The sequence below is a fragment of the Meles meles genome, chromosome 21, assembly GCF_922984935.1.
Source record: "Meles meles chromosome 21, mMelMel3.1 paternal haplotype, whole genome shotgun sequence".
Lineage (NCBI taxonomy): Eukaryota > Metazoa > Chordata > Mammalia > Carnivora > Mustelidae > Meles > Meles meles.
The window spans coordinates 41035919-41062426 of record NC_060086.1 but is presented as its reverse complement, the minus strand read 5'-3'; the positions used below and the strand labels follow the sequence as shown (position 1 = coordinate 41062426).

At 46.8% G+C, this 26508-nt stretch overlaps 1 protein-coding gene across 1 annotated transcript in view; it reads right to left on the bottom strand.

The window, feature by feature from the left end:
• The window catches only part of ADCY9 (adenylate cyclase 9), a 116098-nt gene that overhangs the window by 29271 nt on the left and 60319 nt on the right, over nt 1–26508 (bottom strand). The window contains exon 3 of the mRNA XM_045992528.1: nt 5834–6024. Within this exon, the coding sequence (XP_045848484.1) occupies nt 5834–6024 (191 nt within the window). The remainder of the gene's footprint in view (nt 1–5833; nt 6025–26508) is intronic.

Sequence of the window (26508 nt, the reverse complement as noted above, 5' to 3'; positions counted from 1 at the left end):
AGTCCCGCATCAGGCTCCCTGCTCCATGGGGAGTCTGTTTCTCCCTCTCACCTTTTCCCCTCTCATGCTCTCTCTCACTGTCTCTTTCTCAAATAAAGAAAGAAAATCTTAAAAAAAAATACAATATACACTTAGATTATATAGTATGATTAAAATAATAAATACATTAAAATAGTTATTACATATGTATTAGACATTTACATTGTGAAAGAGCTTAGACTCAATGGAGAGTGGGAAAGACAGTTCAGGGAGCTGGCACGTGTCCCTCTCTGGTGTTCTGGAACATCAGTGTCTCTCAGCAACCACAGCACGGTCATGGAGACTATAGCACAAGCGCTTGCCAGTACTACTAACTAGGCTACTAACTATACTCAGCTTTCCCAGCTTTTCTCCAAATCGCCTTTTTTCTGTACCAGCATCCCAGCTGCATTTAGCATCTCCTTGTCTCCTCCAGCCTATGGCAGGTCCTCGGTCTGTCCATGTCTCCGATGACAGTGTGTTGGTCAGGTGTCAGGGGTTTTGTAGCCTGGCCTTGGATCTGCACTCCTCTGATGCTTTCTCATGAGTTGGAAGAGGTTCAGGATTTAGGAGAAGGACCCCACAGAGCTGACGGGCCCTTATCAGCACATCACATGGTGGGGATGGGGGCATGTACGCCACACTGCGAGTCTCATTCATTGTCATGCCGGCCTCATCATTCAGTGAGGCAGGGCCTGCCGGGTTTTCCACTGTGGATTTACTGCTCTTCTCTTTGTTATCAGCAAACACCCAGGGGAGAGGGGGGAGGGTGGGGATGCTCGGAGGCTGTGCAAATGTCCCGTTTCTCCTTACACTTTTACCCACTAATTTTAGAACTCACGGAGGGACCCTGCCAGCAGCAAATACGACTGTGGTGTTCAAGTGTTGGTTCTCTCTCTGCCTCACTCCTTCTGCCTCCATCAGCTGGAACTCTTCTGCAAGGTGCTGATCTCCATGGGACAGACTTTGTCCTAGCTGAAGCAAACACACGTGACTGGACATACAGATAAAACCTGAAAGTTTTTTTTTAAGAGCTTACTTCATGTTCACATTTCAGAGCCAGCAATCAGACTACTATTTATCTTATAACAGCTTGATCAAGACAGAATTCACAAACCACGTAATTAACCCACCTAGAGTGTATATAATTCCGTGGCTTTTAGGGTATTCACAGAATTGTGCAATCATCACCACTACCAATTCGGCCACCATTTAGAAGAGATTCTTATTTAGTGTCTAAACTACAGATAGACAATTTACTACTTTTTCCATTTCTGAAATGAACTGAGAGGCCAGTTGTCTCCTCATACTGAGCCCACGGAGCCTACTCCTAACAATTTACATACAAATAACAAGGAGATAAGTGACCATTTATTCAGTCATTAAAAAAGTCATAGGGACTGCCACAGAAGGATGGTCCTGGGGCTACTGACCTCAAAGGGAAAGGATTACCCTTTTGAAACAGAAGAGATCCTCCCTGAATTGCCCCCATGTGGACGAATTCACATCATTAGCCTCATTACTAACTGTAAACATGAAGAAATGCCCTATGAGCGCACAACCCCAGGGTTCTGAATAATAGATTCAAGTTAAATTCACAAAGAGTAGCCGAGCAGGTGTCTTTCCAAGAAGGTCCTTTAGAGATGAACTAAGATGCTTTCACAGCTCACAAAGGTCATGGATTGGGACTGATATGATACAAAAAACCATCCACCTCTTTGGTTTTCATTTCTTTGTTCTTCACGAAGATGCTAGACCAGCTGTGTTTACGGCACGTGTAGTCTCAGTCCGTCTCTCGTCAGTGCTCACGGAAAGGGAGCAGCAGACGCCACTGCAGAGCTGCGGTCACACGGAACGGGACAGGGTGCTGATGCTCCAAAGTCACATGTGCGACGTGGTTCCATCCCCTACGGCAAAAACTGAAGAACCTCCCTCACATCAGAGCAAACAGAGAAGGCAAGACCTTCCTGTGAGAGTCAGTGACTCCTTGTGGGCAAATCAAAGCGGGATCTGTCTCCTCCTGCCCTTCTTCACTCCTGCCACGGGCGCTGCCCATTTCTCCACGTGGAGCAAATACATGCGTGTCCGGTGTTCACGGAGCGTCTACTCCAAACCTAACATTTGTGGGCATTACTCCAGCTCATCGCCACAGCTGTGAGAAGGATCTTTGATTTTAAGTTCTGGCCCTTTCCACAGTAGTACTCCTCTCTCCTGATTATGCTCTCCAGGACCTTCCTGATGAGAAACTCTTCACTGCCAGTCACTCCAGAAGCCAAGGTTTAGGTGTGGGAAGGGGTCCCTCTGACCTACGACCTCAGGGCCAAACCCTTTGTCCTTTGATGTCACCACTACATCAATACCGTACTTGGACTATTTAATGAAATATTAGGTAAAAATTCTCCAGCTATGAACTGGGAGACAACTCACACGGGACAAGGGCACTAGGAGCGGAAAACGAATGCTTGGTTGACGTTACCTGCTTCTATTCAGTTCTGCCCAGGCTTCTGAACTCAGGCCTTGTTGGCCTACCTCTGGAGAGCTACAGTTCTCTGTATCATTCAAGAATAAAAAACTTAAACCAAAAGAAACTTTTAATTATCGACCACATTCCAGGCTGTGCCCTTGAGAAAAACATAAGTTATTTCCCACATGGTTTCTGCTGCATGCCGGGAGCCGGCAGGAAGCTGCGTGAGGAACGCGTAAAGGTGCATGTTACAGCCGAGCGGCCCGAGAACGTGGTGCTGGGGAGACAGCCCTGTTAGCTGGAGGAGTGACAGCAAAGTCCAGTGACGGTGAACAGGACAAAGAAGAGCAGCTCAGAGGGCAGGGGACAGTGAGGGGCACTGCCGGTGACAGGGGGACCAAGGCCTGCATGCATTCACCTGAGGAATATTCACTCAACATCCTTCCCTAATTTCTTGGTTCCTGCATGAAACTCCTTCCACCAGACACTCATTCTGCCAGTAGGTGTGGCTTCAAGAAAGAAGTCTGTGGTCACAGAAGCCCGAGACTGCCACCGCCACATCCCCCTGTGGAGGCCGAGTGCGCGGAAGCATGCTAAAGGCTCCAGGACGTCCTGGAGCACAGAGACCCTTTCTACAGCATGTAGCCCAGAACTGCACAGGTTTTCCTGACCACAGAAAGCTTTTTCCATAACTGGCACCTATGTCCAACCTCAGAAACTACTGCTCAGGGTATGTACTTTCAAGGGAAACACTGCCTAACACAGGCCCCTCCCGCGAGCCAGGGCTTCGCGTGCCGGGCAGGGAGATGTGGGGTCAGTGACAGAAATCCACGTGGGAGCTACCTCTCACTGGACGGAGGGGCAGTGGCCATGAAGGAGAGAAGCTCGTGCACAGGGACAGTCAACAGACCCTGGCAAAGGATTAGGAGGAACCAGTCAGTGCTTCTAGCTAAACAGAAAAACTAACCGTACTGCGGACGACACAAGGCAACAAACCAGTGACATGTGGGAGGTACTGACAAGTGCACAGGATAAATCCACCCCAAGAACCCATGAGCAAGCAGCCAGTAATTTTTCTGTTGCGTAAAAACTCTTACTCGAAAGGTCTTAAACGTCAGATCAGAGTGTACGTAATGCTTGATGCGAACCTCAGTTTTCAGTCTTTCAGGCTCGACGGTGGCTCCTAATGACTCACTGTTACCCCATGCTTGCTATCTGCAAGGCACTCACCCAGGCCCGCTCTTACCTGACCCCAGGAGCTGAAGCACAGGGGCCAGACTGGGCACGACTTCCCCAGAGCAGCAAAGCCTGGAGTGGAGACCGTGTTGTCTACCTCCATGCTCCCTCCACTCCAGCCGTGGGGGCTGTCCTCATCTCAGATGTCCTCACGGGAAAATATCCCAGAAATTATACTTCAGGATCCAGATTGTCCTCACCCTCCTGGAAGGGGCACAAAGATCCTCCCCCCCACTCCAGAATTCTTTTGGGCAGACACAGTTAAATTAATAGATCACAAGATTTTTCAGAAAACTTTCAAAGACTATTAAAAATTTATACATGACAAGAGAACATGCTTAATAGTTTTTATCTATCCAGATTTTCAAAATAAAGATAAATATATTTACACCTATAACTATACCTATATACATGTAACTAGAACAAGAAATGTTCTTTGGGATAAGAGAAAACCTTTTGAGGTCAATTTAACATCAAATCACTGTCACTGAACTTGGAAGTTATGTGCTACGGATAGAAACACACACACAGATAATCTAACATGGCAGGCAAACACAACACATCATTTATTTTTGGATTTGAGCTCTATTTCTCTACTTAAGTACAGCTCAGTTTAAAGCCCGGAGGAAATAATTTCTCTCTAAATAATGAAGCTGTATTTGGAAAACCACGTTTTCAATATCTCCTGCTGCAACGGTTCCTGCCCATGCTCAGGACAGCCTGTGGGCCCGAGAGCGGAGAGCTCCTTTTCCTGCCGGCTACAAAACATCGCCCCAAGCGAAGAGGCGGTCTTGGAAGTACACAGGCAGTAAGGAAATCTCAGTGACATTAGCAGCCCCACGTGTGCCAGAGGACATGGGGAAGGACCGCAGCTAGTGCCCTACATCACGGGTTCTGAACCAGAGCGGATTTTACCCTCCTGGAGACACTGGCCAGTGTCTGGAGGAATTCTCGGTCACCGTAACGGGAGGAGGGGGTGCTCCTGGCATCTGGTGGGTGGAGGCCAGAGATGCTGCCGGACGTCCCACAGTGCACAGGCGGCCCCTCACCACAGTTACTTGGCCCAAAATGTCCCTCGTGCTGAGGCTGAAAAACCCTGCACTAAATTAACAAGGCACACAACAAAAATGATACATGAGTGCTGTTAATAAACCTGAGTGTGAAAATCACACAGAGTAATTGGCCGACAGGGACTACAGATTCTGCTGGAGGGAAATGACTTCGGTGCCCAGGTTATGATCCCGTTGAACTTAAATACAAGCACAGCTGACTTTCAAAGCTGTGAATGAATGTGGATAAATAGGAACATACTGGATTAAGGCCATAACAACAGGCCATCATCCCCACCAACATATCATTTGGTTATCTGAGAGCACAACACAGTGAAGGGGAGAGCTGTTATGAGTGCCCCCCTCTCACTTTTTGTTCTTTCAAATGGAAACAGCAAATATTTCAACAGTAAAAACAAACAAGATATACCAGTTGGTGGGGAGCAGCTCATACACTGGTGTGGTTTCATCATGCCCACGGCCCGCCATGCTAATCCTGTGGCAGTTTATGATGACAGAAATGGGTATGTGCAGACAGCCACCCAGAGGTCTGGACCCCAACAATGACATACTGTCATGTCCCTGGCAAGCCCGTACTCTTTCAGTGAGCTATGCCCCAAGATTCACCCACACCAACAAAATTTAAAATATTCGTGAGACATTGCATTTCAAGAGACATAGGAACACTTGAGAAAATGGGCTCTGAAATAAGATACGAACAAGGTCGCCAAGCAAGCTTCGAGAAGAATCCCCTTTACTATCACTTATCATTAGCTTTCAGAGATCACAAAAGACAAGCATAGGTCTCAGAAAAAGAAAACAGCAGCTCAAGTGAGAAGCAAACTGATGCAGTGTGGAAAGAAAAGGGAGGAGCACAATATGTCAAAAAAGTAAAGGTATTAAAAAATGCAAAATGCTGGCGACTTCATACTAAATTTTAAAATCACAAAAACCAAAGTGAAGAGCATTCCAAGTCGTCTGCCATAGACCCAAAGGCTGCTTATTATTTCACATGTTCTACTGCAGAATTAATATAAAATTTTAGAAGTAGAAAAAAAAAACTAACCTTAAGGTTATCAAAGGTTTTGACAGTCTGCGCCAAGTCACTGACACTCCCTGGTGATGCTGTCCCCTGTCCCCTAGGACCCGAGGACACCCGTGAGCCGTCAATGACCTCAAAGCCAGAAAGCAAGGCCTCTGAACAGCTGCAATGAGACTCCTTCGCTCTCTGACCCGCTATCAGGTATGTCTTCAAACCTATGGATAAAAATTACAGTCAGCACAGATGGAAACCACCGTTGGTTGAAATGCAGCTCGATCTTGCTCTCTATGCAGGACATGCTCCTGAAAAGTGGAGAGTAAAGTGAAAATATGAATGTCATATTTTACTACTGATTTCTAGGATCTTTCCAGAGACGCACAGATTTCAGAGAGAATGTTTGCTTCCGAGGCACACCATTTACTTATATCATGTTTTCTTTGAACTCTGGCTGCACATTTTACCTTGGGGGCTGAAATGAGCATTAAAAACCTCCTCCATGTAAGGGTCATATGACACTTTGTGCCAGGAGCAAGCAGACACTGATGGTTGACCCTAGACATTCTTGGGTTTATTTTGTCCGTCGGTCTACATATAAGGGTGATCTAGAATATGGACCATGTTACCCATGTCAGGAATGCAAAACTGCCTCAAAAAGTGAGACTGTAATGTGCACCAACAGGAGTAATTAAAACCGCCCTTGATTCAGATGATCAAGTAACAGTTTTCTGTTTTATTCTCTCACAAAATCCTCATTCAGAAAAAAGTAGGCGGGAGGGGTATCTGGGTGGCTCAGTCAGTTAAGCATCTGATTCTTGGTTTTGGCTCAGGTCATGATCTCAGGGTCCTGATACTGAGCCCCAAGTTGCACTCTACACTCGGCTGCGAGTCTGCTTGTCCCTCTCCCTCTGCTCCCCTCCCCCCGCCACTCTCTCTCTCATAAGTAAAAATAAGATCTTTTTTTTTTTTTTAAAAGCTAGTTAAATAGACAGTTAGCCAATATCTTTACAATTCTCATTAAAGGCTGAAATAACACACTAACATACGCTACACTGTCAGGTGGCTCTAAGGCAGGGAGGTCCCTGCTCCGGGTCTTCAGAAGGACTAGCTGCTGGGAAAATACTAAGAAGCAGCTTTTCCAGACAGAACTCAAGCAATTTCTGGAAAGGAAGCAAGTCTTACTTAAATTAATCCATTGGTAGTCCTTACTGTAATTTAACCAGACTGCAAATCTGTTGAGGGGAGTGGCAATGTAATTTGTTCAATGAACATTTATTTTAGGCCTGGGGTTGGCTCTACCTGGAGAACAGACTCAAGAACAAAGCAGAGTCCCTGTCTTGGAGAGTTTAAGCTTCCCCAGAAGGTAGTAATGGAAGGGCATCACGAAACATTTGAGGTGAGGGGTCTTCACTCCTAAATCCACATGGGTGCTTCCACTCAGTACGCTGTAATAAATGCCCTAAAAGTAATTACTTTAAGAAGGGCGAGAGGTGCCTGGTTGGCTTAGTCAGTGGAGCATGTGACTCTTGATCTCAGGATCATTAGTTCGAGCCCCAGGCTGGGGATAGAGATTACTTTAAAAAATTAGTTACTTAAACAACCTAGGGATTACTTAATTATCCTTCATCATGTTATAGTTACACCACCATTTCCTCATTCAATCTCTCCTCATCTCCCTTTCTTCTTGTAAAAATACTGTACGGTGTGTCTTTTCAAGACACCTAGAGAGATCCTAGAGCACAGCGAAATCGTAGGTGGGAATCGAAAGACTTAGATAAATAACTTTGGATGCTAACTCGCCCCAAATACTCACTCTTTAACTAAGGTCCAGAACTTCCATATGGTTTTTTCTCCAACAAAAATACGCAGTGTACAGGGTCAGTCACAGTCACAACTCAGTCCATCACCTATCAGCTAGAAATGGAACATGAACTGGAATACCACACAGGAGGAAGAGCACCTTTGTAGAAATCGCTCAGACTCCGTCACAGAAGACGCTGAACTCACTTGCCATTTTGCCTTGGGAGCATGGAAGAATGCAAACTCTGCGGACTAACCAGAGGAAAGTCCTATGTCTGACCTGTCCTGGAGCCTCCATTCCGGTAGGCTTATTTCTGAATTCGTCAAAGGCCTGTTCCCTGGAGCTGCGGGAATGGGGACGGCCCATGAGTCTCCTGGCAGAGGGTGGGCAGAGGGCGGGCAGGGCCCCGGCTGGCAGGCCGAGCTGCTGCAGAGGGCCGCCCCGGGGACCAGAGGAGGAGGGAGGACGGTAGTGCATGAGGAGCCACTGTTGCAGGGAGAGGTTTCCATTATGACTGTAGCTGGCCCTGACCCCAGAACAGCGTTCCCTGCAAGATGCCCGTGGCTCCCCTGCCTGAGGCTGCTGCTCCCTGTGGGCAAGGACTCCCTGCGGAAGGCAAAGCCAGGGAAGCCAGAGAAGCTCTGCTCTCGGAAGTCCTCAGTCAGGTAACCGCTCTTCCCCGCGCCACGCAGCTCCACACGGGCCAGTGCAAGTGAAGGAGGCCTTTCCTGAGGTGTGACAACCAAGGCAGAGAAGAGGCTGGGCCAGCACACCAGAAGAGCTACGGGCTGAGCCCAAGAGATGCACGCATGGGGCTGAAGTTCCAAGCAGGGGTGTGCCCTCCAGCGGGGACACGCTTGACAGTGGCCCAGCTCTGCGCTCACAGACTCTGACGCTGCCTTAGGGTGCACATCCTGAGGCCCGCTGCTGCTCCTCTCAACTGTGGCGACCGCTCATTCATCACTTAGCAAGTGCCTCCCGTTTGTGGACCACACACTGTGATAGGTGTGCGGAGGACAGGTGTGAGCATGTCACCTGTATGGGGGCTGTCACCTGAGGAGGGATCTAGAGGGCGGGCAGGTGTGAATATAAAATCCTAGGACCCTGGGAAGCACAGGAGGGTGGTCCCTTATGGACCTGGGGGTTAGGGAAGCCTCCTGGATGCAGCGCCCTCCAAGCCGAGGACTGAGAGATGAAGCGAAGTCAGCCCAGTGAAAGCCTACAGGGCCAGGGGCGGGAGCAGCTGCTGTCGGGCTGCGGGTGTTGCTCTAACAGTTCATGAAGAGCCTCCACAGAAAAGGAGCCTCTGGCAGGCACAGTCAAGGGATGGAAGTGAATTCAGTACAGCTGGAACAGGGAATGCATCTCGGGGAATGGTGAGAGACGGACAGGGGCCTGTGCAGGGCACCACGCAGACCAGCCCTGGGAGTCTTCATGCTGGGAGCAATAGGGGTGCAGAGGGAGATGGTAAGGAACAGGCATGAGACTGAGGAAAGGCCAGAGAGCTGTGGAAATGCCAGTCACGGTGGGTGATAAGGGAATTAGGGAACCTGGGAGTCAGGACGTCATGGTGGGAACAGGAACCCACTCTCCCCCAACCATGTGGCAGAAGCAATGCCCCTATAAGGGGCCATGCAGACATGGGTAAGGGCATGGATTCTGCGGAAGAGCCCTCAGATTCAGGCCCCATCACCTCCCCACCGGGTGACCCAGAGTAAGATACATTACCACAGGACCAAGCTCAACACAGGATGTGCCCCATGGGGCTGACGCAAAGACGAAATGAGTAACATGCGTGAAGCGTTTATGACAGTGCCCGGCACGGTGAAAACTCCGGAACGTGAGTTGTTATTATCAATGTGGGTATCTGACTTGCTTATCATGGGGAGATGTGTTCCACATACAAAAACATCTGTGGGACTATTAAATCAATAATTGCTCCAAATGTGTTTCTCATGTGAATTGTTCTTTAGAGAACCCCTGATGACCAATGTGGGCAGCTAGTGTTCCAGAAGTCAGACTTCTGTACATGTCCACGGCAAGCAAAATCAGTGAACAAGTGAGGTATCCACGCTTCCACGCAGAAAGCTAAACCTAAAGTGAAACCTTTTGCCAAAACTGGAGTGGTACTGGCCAGGTAAAGTAAGGCAGCCTGGTGCGAAACTCCCTAGAAACCTATCGTGGCTGGATGACTGAGTTCGGGCCTCATCAAAGTCTCAAGTCAAAAGAGTTTATAAGATACCTCTGGGGCTAATAATACATTATATATTAATAAAAAAATTAAAATTTAAAAGAAAAAAAAGAGTTTATAAGAGATAAGGATTTAATGAGTAACTACAACACACTTGGGGTCCAAGTTCATAAGAATGGCTCTCTTGGAGCAGAAGGTCAAAGTAAGACAGCTAAATGATTTATCTTCTTAAGTATAAACAGAAGATTAATAGATTTCTTATATTCCTTCTGGGTAATTGATTTTCAACCTCACCAGCATTGATGACTTTTCATCAGCTTCATTCTATACAGGCTACAGAAGGGGGACTCGTTTGCTACCTCCCACCTGATGGAGAGACTGGTCTGCGATTGTGTGCACCGAGGAGACTGAGGTGGTTAACATGCTTGAGCAGATCACAGATCCTTTGAGGAGGAAAATGGTGGCTTGCACAAAACTGGTGCTTAGTTTCCGTGAACTAAGTGTACTTTCAATATATGCCAAAGTCCGTTTTTGGAAATGACAGACTATTCCAGCCTTTTTCTTTATCGTGGTCTTTTGCTGCACGGTGCCTGCTTTGGAGTGAGACAGCCCCCATTACCCAGAGTCAAGGACCTGAATGTCAGCTCAGCAGAAAGAGGAGAGTACTGAGGAAGGAAAAGATGCTTTGAGACACGACCTTGGGAGTTAGCAGCATAACATAACAAATGCCCAGAAACCTGCATCATTAACAATTTGAAACAATAAACATATGAGAGGTGATCAGTTTGGCCTAGCTCATAAACATTCTAAAAAGTCGTTCCACTTTGTATTTTTCTTCATTACTAGGTCTGCAATGGCCAAGAAGCATGAGAACTGTTTAAACTACAATGCAGTCAGTGGGGATGCCTGTGTGTCTCACCCAGTTAAGTGTCCGACCCTTGGTTTCAGCTCAGGTTGTGATCTCATGGGTCATGAGGTCGAGCCCCGTGCCCAGCACAGAGTTTGCTTGAGATTCTCTGTCTCTCCCCCTCCCCCTGCTCAGGCCTTCTCTCTCACTCCCTCTCAGATAAATAAATAAAATCTTTAAAAATAAATCAAATAAAATGTAGTCAGTCAATAAGGAAAATAAACACGGAAAGGTTCAGCTACCAAAAAACGGGTTCTACAAAATTACAGATACGATATTTCATAATTATCTGTTACTTCTGCCAAAGAAGACCAGAAGTTTTGGTGGGGAAAACAAAACAAAACAAAACATCTTGCAGCTCATTAACATGAAAACACTCTGGACGGGTCTCTGTTCTTTCTGCTCCTACGTAAAACCACTAATCATAAGGACTGATTCATCCTGGTTGTCACAACACGTGACCATAAATCACAAGTTCCGACAGCAAATGGGTATTGGTAAAACAACCTCTTTTTAAGAAATGAAGACCCAGATAATAAATACGGAGCAGCTACTCCGGCAGGTAAAAGAAACAAAGAGTAGGCACCATGCCTGTCTAACTTGGTTGTGACCAAACCTTTAGCTAAGGAAACAAACTTTACAACACACACGCACACACACACTCTACCTCCTGCTCCGGGAACAGGGGCTTTGCTGCACCTTGCTTCCTTCTCTCTAGCAGTAACCAGTAAATATGCTGCCATCACAGCCAAATGCGAGTGACCAGGCCCTTAGTGACCGTGTTCCCACATACCGTCATCTTCCTCACTTTCACATCTGGCCTTTACTAAAGCCTACCCCGTTACGTGCTATGGCGCCAAGTACGGACACCAGACAGCCCAGGGGTGAAAACTTCAGAGACGCACTCCTCCCACCTCTAAAATACTCTTGAGTTATGCTTTCACGCCACAGCCTTCACAAAGGCCACAGAAACAAGTTCTTTGGAGGAAAACATTTGACACACCCGCAAAGAGCCCACCAGGTGCTCTCTCATTCATTCATTTGCTCATTCACTCATTTACTTACCGAATAAATGGACTATTTACTGAGTACTTACTGAGGCTGAGGAGTTGGGCAGACCTTTGAAGGCGATGAAGAGGGAAAAAAGCATACTCCAGTTTCAGAGACCGCGCATGGCTGAAGAGTGTGACTTAGACACTCGACTCCAGTTCCCTCGTCAATAAAATGCAAACACCAGGAACTCAGCAGTGACAGCATTTCAGAGCTGTTGTGGGGATTATATGAGTTAATGCACATACAGAGGGAGCGATGATGCCCTCCCTGTCTTTGGGGGCACTGAGGAGTAACTCGGCAAACCGAGGAAAGGCGTGAAGTAACATTCACCAAGAAACGAGGGCGTGCGAGGACGGCCATGAGTGTGAGGCCACTAAGTACGAAGCGATGACACGCCACCTGCAGGAAGACAGAATCGCATGGACTCGGGTCTCTGTGCCGCCGGGACCTCACAGTGACAAAGGCTTTCTATAGGGAGTTTTAGAAAACAAACAAAACGAAGGCCTATGATAACTGCCTTGCAACACAGTAATATAACAGAGTCTAAACCATCAGAAGGGGCAGTGAACCGAGAGGGTGAAAAGAAGAGGTATCCGGAGCAGAAAGAGAGCAGCAGCTCATCGATCGTAACTCGCAGAGGGTAACAGACCGCCGTCGGCAGAGCGGGCAGAGCTGACATCCGGAGCAGACACGAGAGGAGTCCCAGCCTGTATTCTTTCTCCCAGAGAACTGACAAATGACCGTTAATTTCAAGACTTTAACAGTTAATAGCTAAATAGTTTCCAAATTGATAGTTTCAGAGTTGCAGATTTAAGTACAGAACAAAGACGTGGAAAAGAGACTCCAGGAAGAAGACAAAAATGAGTCAACTTATCACCTGACAACAGGTGACAGCGAACTAGCTAACAAAGGAAACTAAACAAAGGGAAAACACTGAACACAGCTATAAAGCTGAGTGATGATCAGGGAGAGAAGCCGGTCGCAAAAGGACACAGAGTCTATGACTCCGTGGTTATGAAAGGTCCAAACAGGCGAATCTGTAGAGGCGGGAAGCAGATGCGCGCTCGCCAGGGGCCTGGGGATGGACGAACAGGGAGCAGCTTGCAGGCGGGCCCGGGGCTTGTGTGGGGGACGAAATGTTCTGCAGTTAGTGGTGACGGCTGCACAGCTCTGTGAATGGACGACAGGCGGCTGAACCGTGTATGTCAGAGGGGTGCGTTGTATACGGTGTGAATCATGCCTCGGTGAAGCTGTTAAATAAAGAAATGAATAAATGAATAAAAGGAAAAGAAAGCCAGCTATGTGAGCTTCAAGAAGCAATCGTTCTGAGATTCAGAGGAGACACAGAGCCGGCCAGGAATACAGCATCCTTGGGAATTTAAGGTAAAGGAGTGGGCAGCGGCAGGTAGAAGGGAAAAAAGCTGAAGAAAAGGACAGGCTTGAAAGTAGCTGACTTGCTACAGTTAGCATAGGAAAATATATACATAAGAAACAAGGCTGAATAACCTTGAAGAACCAAAAAGCTCGACGTGGCAAGAGCTCAGAAGTCTGGGAGAGATTAAACAAAACACCAGTGTGACCTTCACGAGTGACCTCCCAGGATCATCTCTGTGTCATCCCAGAGAGCCGGACCACACCCAGGCTGTCTCCTGCCACCGCCGACCAGTGCCTGCACAGGGTGCATCACAGCGTGGCTGCCCAGGCACCGCGTCCACGGCCGCTCACTTGCTCCGCAGCAACACAGCCGAAGACTCCGGCTTCCATGCTCATCTTCAACACTGCTGTTCGCTTTTCATCCAGGGAAGATTGTATCTGCAGAGGCATTTCCTTCTGCCGCAGGGGCAGACTACCCACAGTGACACTTCCTGTGAGCATCTTCGGCTGGGAAGAAGGGCAACACCGCCCCCCTCACACTGGCCCCCTGGAAACATCCCACCATGCAAAGAAAAACATGTGATGCTTACAATTCCTGACTAGCCTTCCCTGGGAGGGGCCAGGTTGGGGCGCTGGGCACCTGAGCCTCCGTGGAAAGGTCGATGCAGGCCTCTGGTGTGATCCCACCTCCCCCACTTCCAGGGCCACTACGAGCCTGCTGTGCTTTTCCTCAGTTTTCAAGGCAGTCTGCGGCTCACATCAAGGTTGAAGGTTTTCTCTCCTTTGAGGAGTGTTTTCTGCATGCTGGCTGGAGCACCGACCAAAAGTTTCCCAAACTGCATTTCCTTTTTCCCACAGAGCACAGAGCAGACTTGCTCAAGCCATAATAGCTGAGAAACCCCAAAGCTCTACTTTCACCAAGAAGCTGTATCATCGGTGACATCTCTAATTTCTCATTTCATCTAGTATTGGAGGCAGTCTTTCCTTTGTAAACCTTCTCCAGAAGACCCCATGGCTGTGTTTGTGAGGTCCGTTTTTAATAACCTTAAAAGTGTGGCTGGGTGGGCTGAGAAGCCAGAGTGGGGCCACTCTGCCACTCGGGAGGCCAGGGCTCCCCACGTCAGCCTCACGCTGCATGACGTGGGAAGCCAAAGCTACACCTCCAGAAAATCACAACTGTGTTGTACACTCTTGAAACAAAACTGAAAGCGAAACCAAGACAGTGAGCAATGAGTGCCCACATAAGAGAAGAGTACACAAAATGGGGCACACGGACACACAGAGCTGGGGTGACAACCCACAGCCCCTCATTCACAAAAGGAAATGGAGGAGGCTTCAGACGTCGCCTGTCTGGGGCTGGAAAGTGGAGGTCTGCTACAGAACCTGAAGGAGAGGTGGGAAGTGGACTCCAACTCCCTGGGAAGGAAGGTTCCAGACAGTTCAGCAAGCAGCTCACGCCCAGCAGAGGTGCTGGTCCCAAACCACACAACTGAGTACTTAGAGAGGGAAGATAGGAAGAGCTGCAGCAAACATCACCGGAAAGAAAGAAAGAATTATTCTGAACAACACTACACTAAAAACACAGAAACACAGCCTGAAGACCTAATGTAAAACATGGTGATTACAGTCACAACGCTGTACTGTCTAACTGAAATGTGCTAAGGGAGTAGAACCTAAATGTTCATATAAACAAACATACCCATACACAATAAAGAGTCATAACACACTTCAACTATCTTACACTTTTCTATTCGTCAATTGTACCTCAATAAAGCTGAAAAAATTAAAAGAAACATCGGCACCTGGGTGGCTCAGTGGGTTAAGCATCTGCCTTCAGCTCAGATCATAATCCCAGGGTCCTAGGATCGAGCCCTGTGTTGGGCTCCCTGCTCAGTGGGGAGTTGGCTTCTCCCTCTGCCTCTGCCCCTCCCCTCCTTGCTTTCAAAATGTTTGAAAAAAAGAAAGACACCAAAATATGCCAAAATATTAATGGAAAAATAGGATTATGGAGAACATTCATTTGGCATATTAGATATTTTTGTTATTTATATTTAAAATAAGCATGAATTTTTTTAAAGTTATTATACAACATTTTAGACACAGAAACACGAAAGGAGAAATGCTGAGCACTCACGGTCCCATCAGTCTAAGATCTCAAAGGTCACTTGCCCTGTCCAGATGCCCCGTGGACTTTCCTCCACAGCAAGCCCTTCTCCCCAACAGAGCACATAACTATTCCGAGTGCCAGGCTGCCGTACTGTGCAATGCTGAGTAATATGCAGCACTAATGGGTGTTTTTTATTTAAATAAATGACATTTTACAAGTATTCTTCTGAAAGTTGCTTTTTCTGGCTCAGCATTATGTTCGTGTTTCACCCAAATCAATGTGTGTGAACTACACTCATTTGCTGTCCATACTATGTTTCCCGCTGAATAAATACACTCCAATTCATAAAAGGAAAACTGAAAGTATTAAATTAATACCAATTACACACTGTGTTCTGTTAAAAATAAGAAAGAAATATGATAAACAGGGCAAAGTCATGCTTAACACAAAAATACCACTGAGCCAAAAATACATGATTAGTATAAATTTAATAAAGAGATGGAACCTGTGGAGACTAGTTTAAAAAAAAATCAGGGGAGGAGCTCAAGGATGAAAGAAAAGAAAAGAAAAAAGTCAACCGAATCAAACTCAGGGAATGCAGCAGGGCTAGGCTCCACAAAATCACACTAACACGGAAAAACACAAAAGAGAGAACTAAAATACAAGGAATACAGAGCTCTTCAAACTGCCAAGGTAACAAGGCTGAGAGGTAACAACTCCATTATCTGTGGCCAAGAAAGTCCTTGTGACTGCTGCAGATTCAAGCCAGTGTGCCTGCCACGCATGCCAAATAAGAAGGGACAGAGGGCCCAGGGAACAAACCAGGTACGGGCTGACTTATGACCAGGTTAGGGGCAGAGAACAGCCTAATCAGCAATACGGTTTGGCCCAGTACTTTAGGCGTACACAGCTGGGCTTTGAGAAGTGTGAGAGGTGGAACCAGAGGAGAAAGTTCCCGATGGTTCCAGAAAAGTGAAGAGGCTTTCATCAAACCGCTGAGGGCAACTGCAGGTGCTGGGATGATACAGGGTGTGGGGTGTGGGCTAATGGAGTGTATCAGGCATGTAGACCCAGCTGTCCAAAAGAACCGTCCACCATGATGGGAACGTGCGAGAGTCGTCCATGCAGGGGCCACCAGCCACATGCGATTCCTGAGCACCGAATGGTGGCTAGTGTGAGCGAAGAGATGGATTTGTGGCTCCCGAGCAGTGAAACATGGCCGGTGTGAGTGAAGAGATAGATTTCTAGTTTTTTTCAGTGACTTTCATTTTCTTTTCTTTTTCTTTCTTTTTTAAGATTTATTTAATTAACTTGACAGAGAGAATGCACGCACACACACAAGCAGGGGGAGCAGCAAGCAGAGGGAGACGGAGAAGCAGGTTCCTTGCTGAGCAGGGAGCCCGATGTGGGGCTTGATCCAATGACCCCGGGATCATGACCTGAGCCGAAGGCAGACACTTAACCAAGAGCCACCCAGGTACCCGGTGACTTACATTTTCAAGAGCTTTTGTGGCCAGCTGCTACTATACTCAACGGTGAAGATCTAGGTCCTTCCTTACTGAAAAAATGGAATGGACTAGCTACAGAAAGCTCTTTCTTAACTTTACTAAAATAGAGAAAAGGTATAAGAACTACAAAAAGAAGAAAAGGTGAGATAAAGAGGACAACTGCAAAACCAGTAAGTATCAATTTTATTTATTATAGATGACACTGATAGCAAATGTAAGGGAGAAATTATCCTAATACCAGTGTAGTAGTTGGAAATGGGATAAGAAGGGATGCTCCATAAAACAAAATGGTAAGATAATTTCTTTTTTTTTTTTTAAGATTTTATTTATTTATTTGACAGAGAGAGATCACAAGTAGGCAGAGAGGCAGGCAGAGAGAGGAGGAAGCAGGTTCCCTGCTGAGCAGAGAGCCCAACGCAGGGCTCCATCCCAGGGCCCTGGGATCATGACCTGAGCCGAAGGCAGAGGCTTTAACCCACTGAGCCACCCAGGTGCCCCACTAGGATAATTTCTAATCTTACTCGGCCATAAAAAGAATGAAATCTTGGCATCTACAATGATATCGACAGAACTAGAGAGTAAGCTAAGTGAAATAAGTTGGAGAAAGACAAATATCATGTTTCACTCATTTGTGGGGAAGGGTAGGAAAAATAAAATAAGATGAAAACAGAGAAGGAGGCAAACCTTAAGAGATGCTGAACTTTAGTAAACAAGCAGGGTTGCTGGAGGGGAGGTAGGTGGGGAGACAGGGTAACTGGGTGACGGGCATTAAGGAGGACACTTGATATAATGAGCACTGGGTATTACATGCAAATGATAAATCATTAAATTCTAACCCCGAAACTAATAATACAGTATATGTTAACTAAATAGAATTAAATAAAGAATTAAAAAAGAGGGGCACCTGGGTGGCTCAGTGGCTTAAGCCTCTGAGACTACCCACACCGGTCTCTGCTCAGTGGGGAGGCTGCTTCCCCCTCTCTCTGCCTACTTGTGATCTCTCTCTCTCTGTCAGATAAATAAAATCTTTTTAGAAAAAGAATTTAAAAAGAAAAAGAAAACAGAGCTTGCAAACACTGAACATATTCCAAAGAAGACGAAAATGGGTTAAAAAACCAGTATGTAATTCAGACCCCATCTCTCTTTCTCTCTCTATATATAGCTCAAATTGCTTGATACATATTATTCCTTTAAAATGTTTTTATTTTTTTAAAGATTTTATTTATGTATTTGACAGAGAGATCTCACAAGTAGGCAGAGAGGCAGGCAGAGAGAGAGGGAAGCAGGCTCCCCACTGAGCAGAGAGAGCCCGATGTGATGCGGGGCTCCATCCCAGGACCCTGAGATCACGACCTGAGCTGAAGGCAGTGGTTTTAACCCACTGAGAACACCCAGGTGTCCCTTTCAAAATGTTTTTAATGTGAATATTTGTAAGATATGCCACAATTTTCCACGTTGTATACACTTTACCCTTTACTACATGATTCCTAAAAGCGGTGTGTAAAATGAGCGCGGGAGCTCTCTGATCTTTCACACCATTAAAAGCAACACATGTGGTAAAACACACCTCTGAACAAATTGCCATTTCGCGGGGGCTCTCTCTGACTCCAGGGGGCCCAAATGTTTAACTAGGCATACGGCCACAGTGCTAATAGGATTTGGCACACACCTTGAGCCAGGCCAGGGGAATGTTTCAGGAGTTACTGACCCTTCTACTAAGGTTTCAGCCCCAGGCAAGTTTGAAAAGCAGATAAACAAACTCTGGTCACCTTGGCCAACCTCCCCTTTCTTTCTTTCTCCAGGGTCCTCTCCCTCCAGCCAACCTGCAGTGTGAACACCCGCCAGCAGCCAGAGGACCTCTGCTTCCATAAGCCACGGTGTCCTCTGATTTGCATAGTATGCCCTCTTGAACCCAACGCAGGTGACAACATCCAGTGCCCGGTTGTATCCCAGAAATTCTTGTATCGCCAACATGCAGAGTTTCAGCAAGGCACCGCACACTCGTGCCTCTCGCCGAAGCAGCAGGTCCCAGTATAAAGCTCTGCTTCACCTGGGATTGTCATGACTCATGACGGTCCTGCTGGGTTCTTTGAAATACTTTAAATTCCTCGAGGACCCATCATAAAACCTCCTAGAGACCAGATGATGAACCACGGGTTCTCAACCTGATCAGACCCAATGGCTCCGTTCTGTTACACTTTTATTATACACTTAATTTGTAATGTCCTCTTTACCATCCTGAATAAAATTAAACTCATGGACAATCTATAACCCTTTATCACTGAGACCATTAAAAAAGAAAAAAAAAACCTTGAACAATTTCTCAAACACCCCACATTGGAGCTCTTCCTCAAGCTGTCTGAGGGAGCAGCAGTGGGTGCCCGGCAAACGTGGGATGGCGACAGCGCCTCCGGTCCCGTGGCTCCCTTCTCAGGCCTCTCCCTGCCAAGACAGAGCCAGCATGAAGGACATCTGAAGGCTAAAAACTCCACAACGCTGGCTGTGTGCATCTATTCCATGACTGGATATATAATGCCTGAGTGCGTGTGTCTGTGATTATGTGTATACATGGAGGGGGGGTGCATCTGCCTTGTTTAAAAGAGAAAATATTTAACTTATCGTACTCATTCTTTCAACAAATAAAGTGTCAAGAATGAGGTTAGCCCTATTATGAAGGCTAATAATACCTTGCCCCTGACTATGCCCCCCTCAGCACCTCCAGCAGCTAGCTGAAGGCCTCACACAGAGGCCACTGAGATACGTGAAGAATCAGGTCATTTCTCTAAAGCAGTGGTCCATTCGCACACAGTATGGAAATCAGGGAAGGGCAGAATAAAATACCGTGAGTACTGTAACTTCTCCGGAGGCTGAATTCCAGAGTAATTTTCCTTATACAACGAGGACCAGGAGGCTACTTGTCTTCTGGTTCTGGCCCCTCGCCCACACTATGCCAGCCTAGACCCTAACGATACCATGCTTACCGTTGTCCCTGACACCCTGATGCTAAGGAACCAGCAGCAGGGAGGATAAGGAAGGGCCCAAATCACCAGCTGTGACTAAGGACCCAGAAGAAAATGAAGAAAATAGAAGGGTTCCTTCCACAGAGAACAGCAAGTGAACAGGAGGGCTAGTTGGGGCACAAGAGGCAGGGAAGCTCTCTGTGAAGAAACGGCATTGACGTGGAGACATCGGGGATGAGAAGGTGTTGGTCCCCCTGTGGGCCTGGGGCACGCAGCACTGGATGGGGGACTGGAGTGGGAAAGAGCATCTCTTCTTCTGGTTGAAAGAGGGCCACAGCTGCTGAAGCCAAGTGAGGGCGAAAGGTCCTCACTCCCTGAAGCTAGAGGGCTGGGCAGGGCCCTGGAGCCATCAAGAGCCTTCAGAGTCAGGTGCTGCTAAGCCAATGGAAGGCTTCGACAGAGTTTTAAGCTCGTGAATGCAAAATCCAATGTTCTTTCCTTCTTTCCCTGCATTTTAATCATTAAAACCTTTTTAATTTGAACTAATTTATACATACAGAAAAGTTGCAAATATAGTACAAGGAGTTCCCTCATATTCCTCACCCAACTTGTCCTTATATTAGCATCTTATTGTACTATGTCAAGGAAATCAATGGCGGTACAATGTTATTAACTAGACTACAGATTTCATTCAATTTCAATAATTTTTGGTCTGATTTCTGTTCTGGAATCCTCTCCAGGAGCCCACATGGCGGGCCTGCTTTTTTTTTTTTTTTAAAGATTTTATTTATTTATTTGACAGACAGAGATCACAGGTAGGCAGAGAGGCAGCCAGAGAGAGAGGAAGGGAAGCAGGCTCCCCGCTGAGCAGAGAGCCAGATACGGGGCTTGATCCCAGGACCCTGGGATCATGACCTGAGCAGAAAGCAGAGGCTTTAACCCACTGAGCCACCCAGGTGCCCCCGGGCCTGCTTTTTTAGGAAATCCACTCAGGTATAGGTAATGAATGGCTTGGGAGGTATCAAGAACAGTAGCAAGAAAAATAAAAATTAAAAAGAGTAGTAGCAGGGACTCATTCCCAGGTTGTTGCTGTGGCCCAGGTAAAGGGTAAGTATGGCCCGGCTTAGGTGACAGCAGGATAGAAGCAGAAAGACTCACAATATGATATCCAGGCCGGATGGGTAAGATGTTCCAGTAGACTGGATGTTGGGGGTGAGGACAGGGAATGAGGATGGCTCCCTGGGTTCTGCCCATAGTAAATGGATGATGATGATGTATTTCCTGGGGTAAGACTGAGGCAGGTAAAGGCTTTAGGGACAAGATCAGAGGCTCAGTTTTGGACACCTTAAATTTAAGAGGCCTGTAAAATTGCCAAATGAAGATGTCGAGGGCCCAGCCACATCATCCCAATCAGAGGGAAGACCTAGGCTAGAGGGGGTAAGTCTCTACTACCATGTGGGAGACGATGACAAGAAAGGAAAGGACCAGGAAGTAAGTCTGGGGAACTTCAACATCGATAAACGGAGTGGGGTGGGGGATCCTGCAACAAAGTCTGAAGGGGAACAAGTAGGACTGGAGGACAGTCAGACAAACAGGATTCCAAGAAAGCCAGGAGAGGAGAGTGTTTCAAGGACAGGAAAGGGCCACTACGTCGAGTACAATGTGCCTAGAAAAGAGATCCTGGGCTTCATTGTACGAAGACTGTTGATGCCATGACAGGTAGAGTGGTGGAGGGCACAGACCAGGCCAGACGCAGGGGGTGATATGTGAGCGTAAGCGGGAAGTGGAGAAAGCCCACGTGCTCAATCCTTTAGAGAAGTCTGGCCACGAAGTCCGGCAGAGAAGTAGGTGACTTGGCATCCTGGGAGGATTTGTACAGGGCGTGGTGCTCGAGACTGGTGTGGCCTGCCAGAATGGTTCAGCAGAGGAGAAAGATTAAAGATTGAGGAAATGGAAAGGCAGCTAAAGGAGCCAAGGTGTTGAAAAGGGGAGAGAAGATAGAACCCATAACTCAAGTGAAAGGACTGGGCGTCACAAGAAGGAAGCAAACTTCTACTGTAAGGAAAAGGAAAAAAACCACACATCTATTGGTAGACTTTTGGGGAGGATGTTGGTGCATTTGGTTTGGTGGGAATGGGAATGGGAGAGTAAGACCCTTGAGGCATAGCTGTGGCTAAGAAGCTGTCACACAAGGTGAAGTGCAGTTCAGACTGGCATAGATGCTCTCGTGAGAGTTATCTAGAACCTTCCAGATGATATTGCTACCTGCCAGACAAATGACAGTGGCAGCTAAGCTCTTTCAGAACAGCACTGAGAAGGCAAAGAAACAGCAACGACACAACTAAGGCACTTGCGTATCTGTTGAACGAACACAAAATGGATGGACAGATGAATGAGTTGATTCACCAAGAAATCAACTCACAAATACCAAGAAATCAACTCACAAATTAAAGCTTGTTATGAGAGTAGAGCAAGAGGAGACAGGAGAGTAAAGTGGGGTGATGTGCTATGGACACCCCGCGGGGGAGTACATAAAGAACTTTTCCAACAACAAAATGACATCCCATTTTTTTAAAAAGGCAAAGAATCCAAATAGACCTTTCCCCATAGAAGATACGCAAATGGCCAAGAAGCACCTGAAAAGATGCTCAACACCATTAGCCAGCCATCAGGGAAACACAAACTGAAACCACAAGGAGATGCTGCTTCACACCCACCAGCACAGCCACAGTTCAACAGACGAAAACAGGAGTTGACAAGGATGAACAGAAATCGCCATCTTCGTGCACTGCTGGTCCAAAGGTGAAAGGAAACACTCTGGCACCTCTTCAAAATGCTGAACACACAGCTTCCATACGTGTTCCCAGCCATTCTCCTCCTAGGTGCACATACGAAAACACGTCCACACACAAACCTGTATGGGAGTGTTCACAGCGGCGTTATTCACAACTGCCAGAAAGTGAAAGCCACCCAAAGTTCTGCCAACTGAACAGCGTGTCTGTACAATGAGACCGCATTCAGTCACAGGAAGGAGTGAGGTTTTGATTCACGCTACAACGTGGATGAACCTGGAAAACATCACGCCCTACGGGAGTCCATCTTTATGAAAGGTCCTGGAGAAAACGCGGGGGAAACCTGGTCTGCAGGACTCCAAGTGCTCCGGCAAAGCTGCCGTGGTTAAGGCAGCGGATAGACAGAAGGACAGACAAACGGATGAAACGACAGAAAACCAAGAAACAGATTCTCATATACACGGACATTATTTATGACGAAAGAGATACTACAGAGCATGGGAAAAGGATGGCTTTTTCAAAAATAGTGCTTGGTTCAGGGTGGATCTCTGTTAGTCCCTTTGCTGCCACCCCCGCGACCCCGGGCTGGTAAATATGCACATGAAAAAATCCTAGCATCACCAGCCGTTCAGGAAATGCCATTCAAAATAGAAAATAAACATCACCATACGTCTGTTCGTCTGTTCATATGACTAAAATGAAAAGTCCTGAGAATATCAAGTACTGACGAGGACGAGCAGCAAGAAGAATGCTCCCACACTGCTGGCAGCGACACAGAGAAGTGCGGCCACTCTGGAAAAGTCTGCAGCAGTTACCTGTAAAGCTACACATAATACCCGTAATAAGGCTCAGCAACTCTTGACTTGGAGCAATGCAAACCAAAGGAGGGAATCAGAAATTAAAGCTACGGAAAGAAGCCAACACCCACCAGAGTGGCTGAAAGCAGACAGGCCAACAGGTAAGAAGGCAGAGCAACAAGAGCCATCACACACCGCCGGTTGGAGCGGGAACAGCCAACACCATCTGTAAGGCAGTTTGCTGGGAGAGCCGAAGACATTCGGGAACGTTTCAGCCCCGAACGTTTATTTACCCAACAGAAACGCACGCAAATGTGCACCAGGATACAGGACAGCCAGATGTGTAGGAATCCTGTCACAGCCAAGACGGACAAGCCACACATCCATCAACGGGAGGATGGGCAGAAAGGCTGAGATACACTGACGCAGAGAACAGGCTACAGCAATGAAAATGAACCAACTGCAACTACGGGCAACAGGGGTTGATCTCACAAGTTTAACAGTGAGTAACAGGGGCAGCCCCCAAAGAATTCATATTTGCAGATTCCGCTTATATGAAATCCAGACCCTGGAAAAACCGATGAACGGGGCCAGAATGTGGTTACGTGTGGTAGGGGGTGGGTGGTTCCGAGAGGCACACAGAAGGGCTTCTGAGATCCTGTCTCAGGAGGATTTTTTCTGTGTGCTGCTTACGAGGATGTGCTCATTTTGTGATAATCCTTCAAACGCACACTTATAATTAATGCATTTTTATTTATGCATATATTTCAACGCAAAAATTTATTTTAAAAAGCAGACTCCCAAACTCTTAAAAAATGTCAGTATCATTAAAGACAAAAAAGCTGGGAGCAGTTCTAGATCAAAGGAGACGACACAAATGTGTGATAACTAAACCCATAAATGATCCTGATTGGATCCTGCGTGAAAAAAAGAAAAGCTCTAAAGGATACTACTGGACAACTGGGCACATTTGAACATGAACTGTATATTTGATAAGAGTATTTTGTCAACGTTAAATTTCTTCAGTGAAAGAATCATTTATTTTGTCTACATAGGAGAACATCTTTGTTCTGAAGAGATACTCGTTGAAGAATTTAAGGGTGTGGGGCATGAGGCTTGCAACTTACTCTCCAATGGCGCGATAGCTCAGGAAAGAGACAGGACACACACACACAGGATATGCGTCTATATGCATCTATAAAAGATTCATGTATATATATGCATGTACGTGTATATTTATGCACACTTACATTGAGAGAGAGAAAAAGCGAATTTGGCAAAATGCTAACTATTAGTGAGTCTAGATACCATGTAACTTTTCTGCAAGTCTGAAATTTTTCAAAACAAAAGTTGGGAAAGCCGCAAAAGCAAAAGCAAACCCCAAATCTGGCAAAAGCAAACAACTGAAGTCAAGTGTTTAAGGATGCACACTTGGGTAAGAAAATCATGAAGAAGAGAGGGAAGTGACCCCAAGTGAGGGCAAAACCATGGTTGGCTTTGGCAGCAGGGAGGGGACAGCAGGGGACATCTGGGTGGCTGGCAGCGTTCTCCTTTTCGGCCCAGCTAGTTAAGACACAAGGGTGTTCACTCCATAATAATCAGGCTGTACATCAGTCTTCTTCGGTCTTCTGTATCTTCTCTTATTTTACTATTTTTATGAAATTGTTGTTTTACTAAGGACGACACTGAGCAAGGCAGAGTTGTGTGTGTGGTGTGTGGGGGTAGTCACAGTCAGAGGCAGGGGACAAGGGTGGCTCAGCCACTCAGCTCTGGGCTGCTATGGGTCTCGCCAGCCGCGCGGCGTGGCTTCTGGAGCGGTTACACAATCTTAACTGCGTGGCTGCCTCTTAGCTGCCAAATGTCCTCACAATTTGGTTGCTCTGAAAACACACCTAACTTACACTGCAAACTGACTTATGAAAGGTGCGGCAAGATGGTCATTTTTTGTGAAACAAAGTTGTTTTCCAGGAAGTTATTTTCCCATAAATCACATACAAACACTCAACAAAAAATATCTCAAACCTCCCTAGTTTTAGTCCTTAATTCTTTTCTCGTGCTACTGCTGCAAAGATAACGGAAACAAAATATTTACTGTTTACAGCTGCTTGGAATTTGTTTCCAAATGCGTTGGTGGGTAGATTGACTTATTGCAGAACTAAATGCGCAAGACTCCACGTTGAGGACAAACTTGCTCCTATAAAGGATGGAGAAACCCTTGACGGTCTCTCACTGAGGTCATTGTTGACAAGCTTACAGCAGCATCGGTGCTCTATGTCAGCTCGAGACCTGAGAACCACACTGCCTGCACTCAGACCCCACTTCTGCTGCATGGAGCCCACGTGACTCAGGCAAATCTCTTCCTCCCTTCGTGCCTCCGGTTCTTCATCTAAAAAGGACAGGCTACGTCACCTATATGGTACAGGGTTGTCCTGAGGGCTTCCTGCTGAGTGTTCAGCAGGCGCTTGGAACAGTGCCTGGCACACAGTAAGCGCTCAGTAAGTGTTTGCTGCTGCTATGATACCAGTGTATATGAGCTGTACTGCCCTATAAAATATAGTGTCATGCATCTTGATTCTGGCCAAAAAATTGTATTGTCGATCAGTCACCAGCTTGGATGAAGACACAGGAAGGCTGTGCATCACACACGCAGACGGAAGGAACAAACAGAGGCTCATGGGCATTGGAGGAGCTGCAGAACTCAGAAGGACCCTAGGCCAGGAAGGTGAGCCCATGTGCTCCAGCTGCCTCCATGCCGACTTTCTGAGTGTGAACAGATGTGGCTGCTGCCTCACTTGTGCCTTCTAGATCTCATGAAACCTGCTTCCTATGGCCCAAGCTACAAGCAGATTTCCAACCACGCTGACTCAGTATGAATCCACTGCAGTCCGTCCCTTGCCAGCCTAGGATCTATACACACACCTCTCTAACCATACTTACTTCCAAATAAAGCCATTGGGAAAATCAGACTTCCACCTTATATAATGCCTATCAAGCCAAATACATCCTAGCCCTCTCTCCAAAGTCTCCCAAGTCTCTTTTTAGTTCATTTCTCTTCTAGAGGAGCTGTTCCTGCTTTGATCAGTATCCCCTGGAATGAAGAGTGTGATCATGTCCTGACATAGGCGAGAAAGCTGGTGGAACCCCAAGGAGGAAGACTGTAGGAACACTGCTGGCCCTGCCAGGCACAGAAAAAACCCAGCTTTCACCAGCAT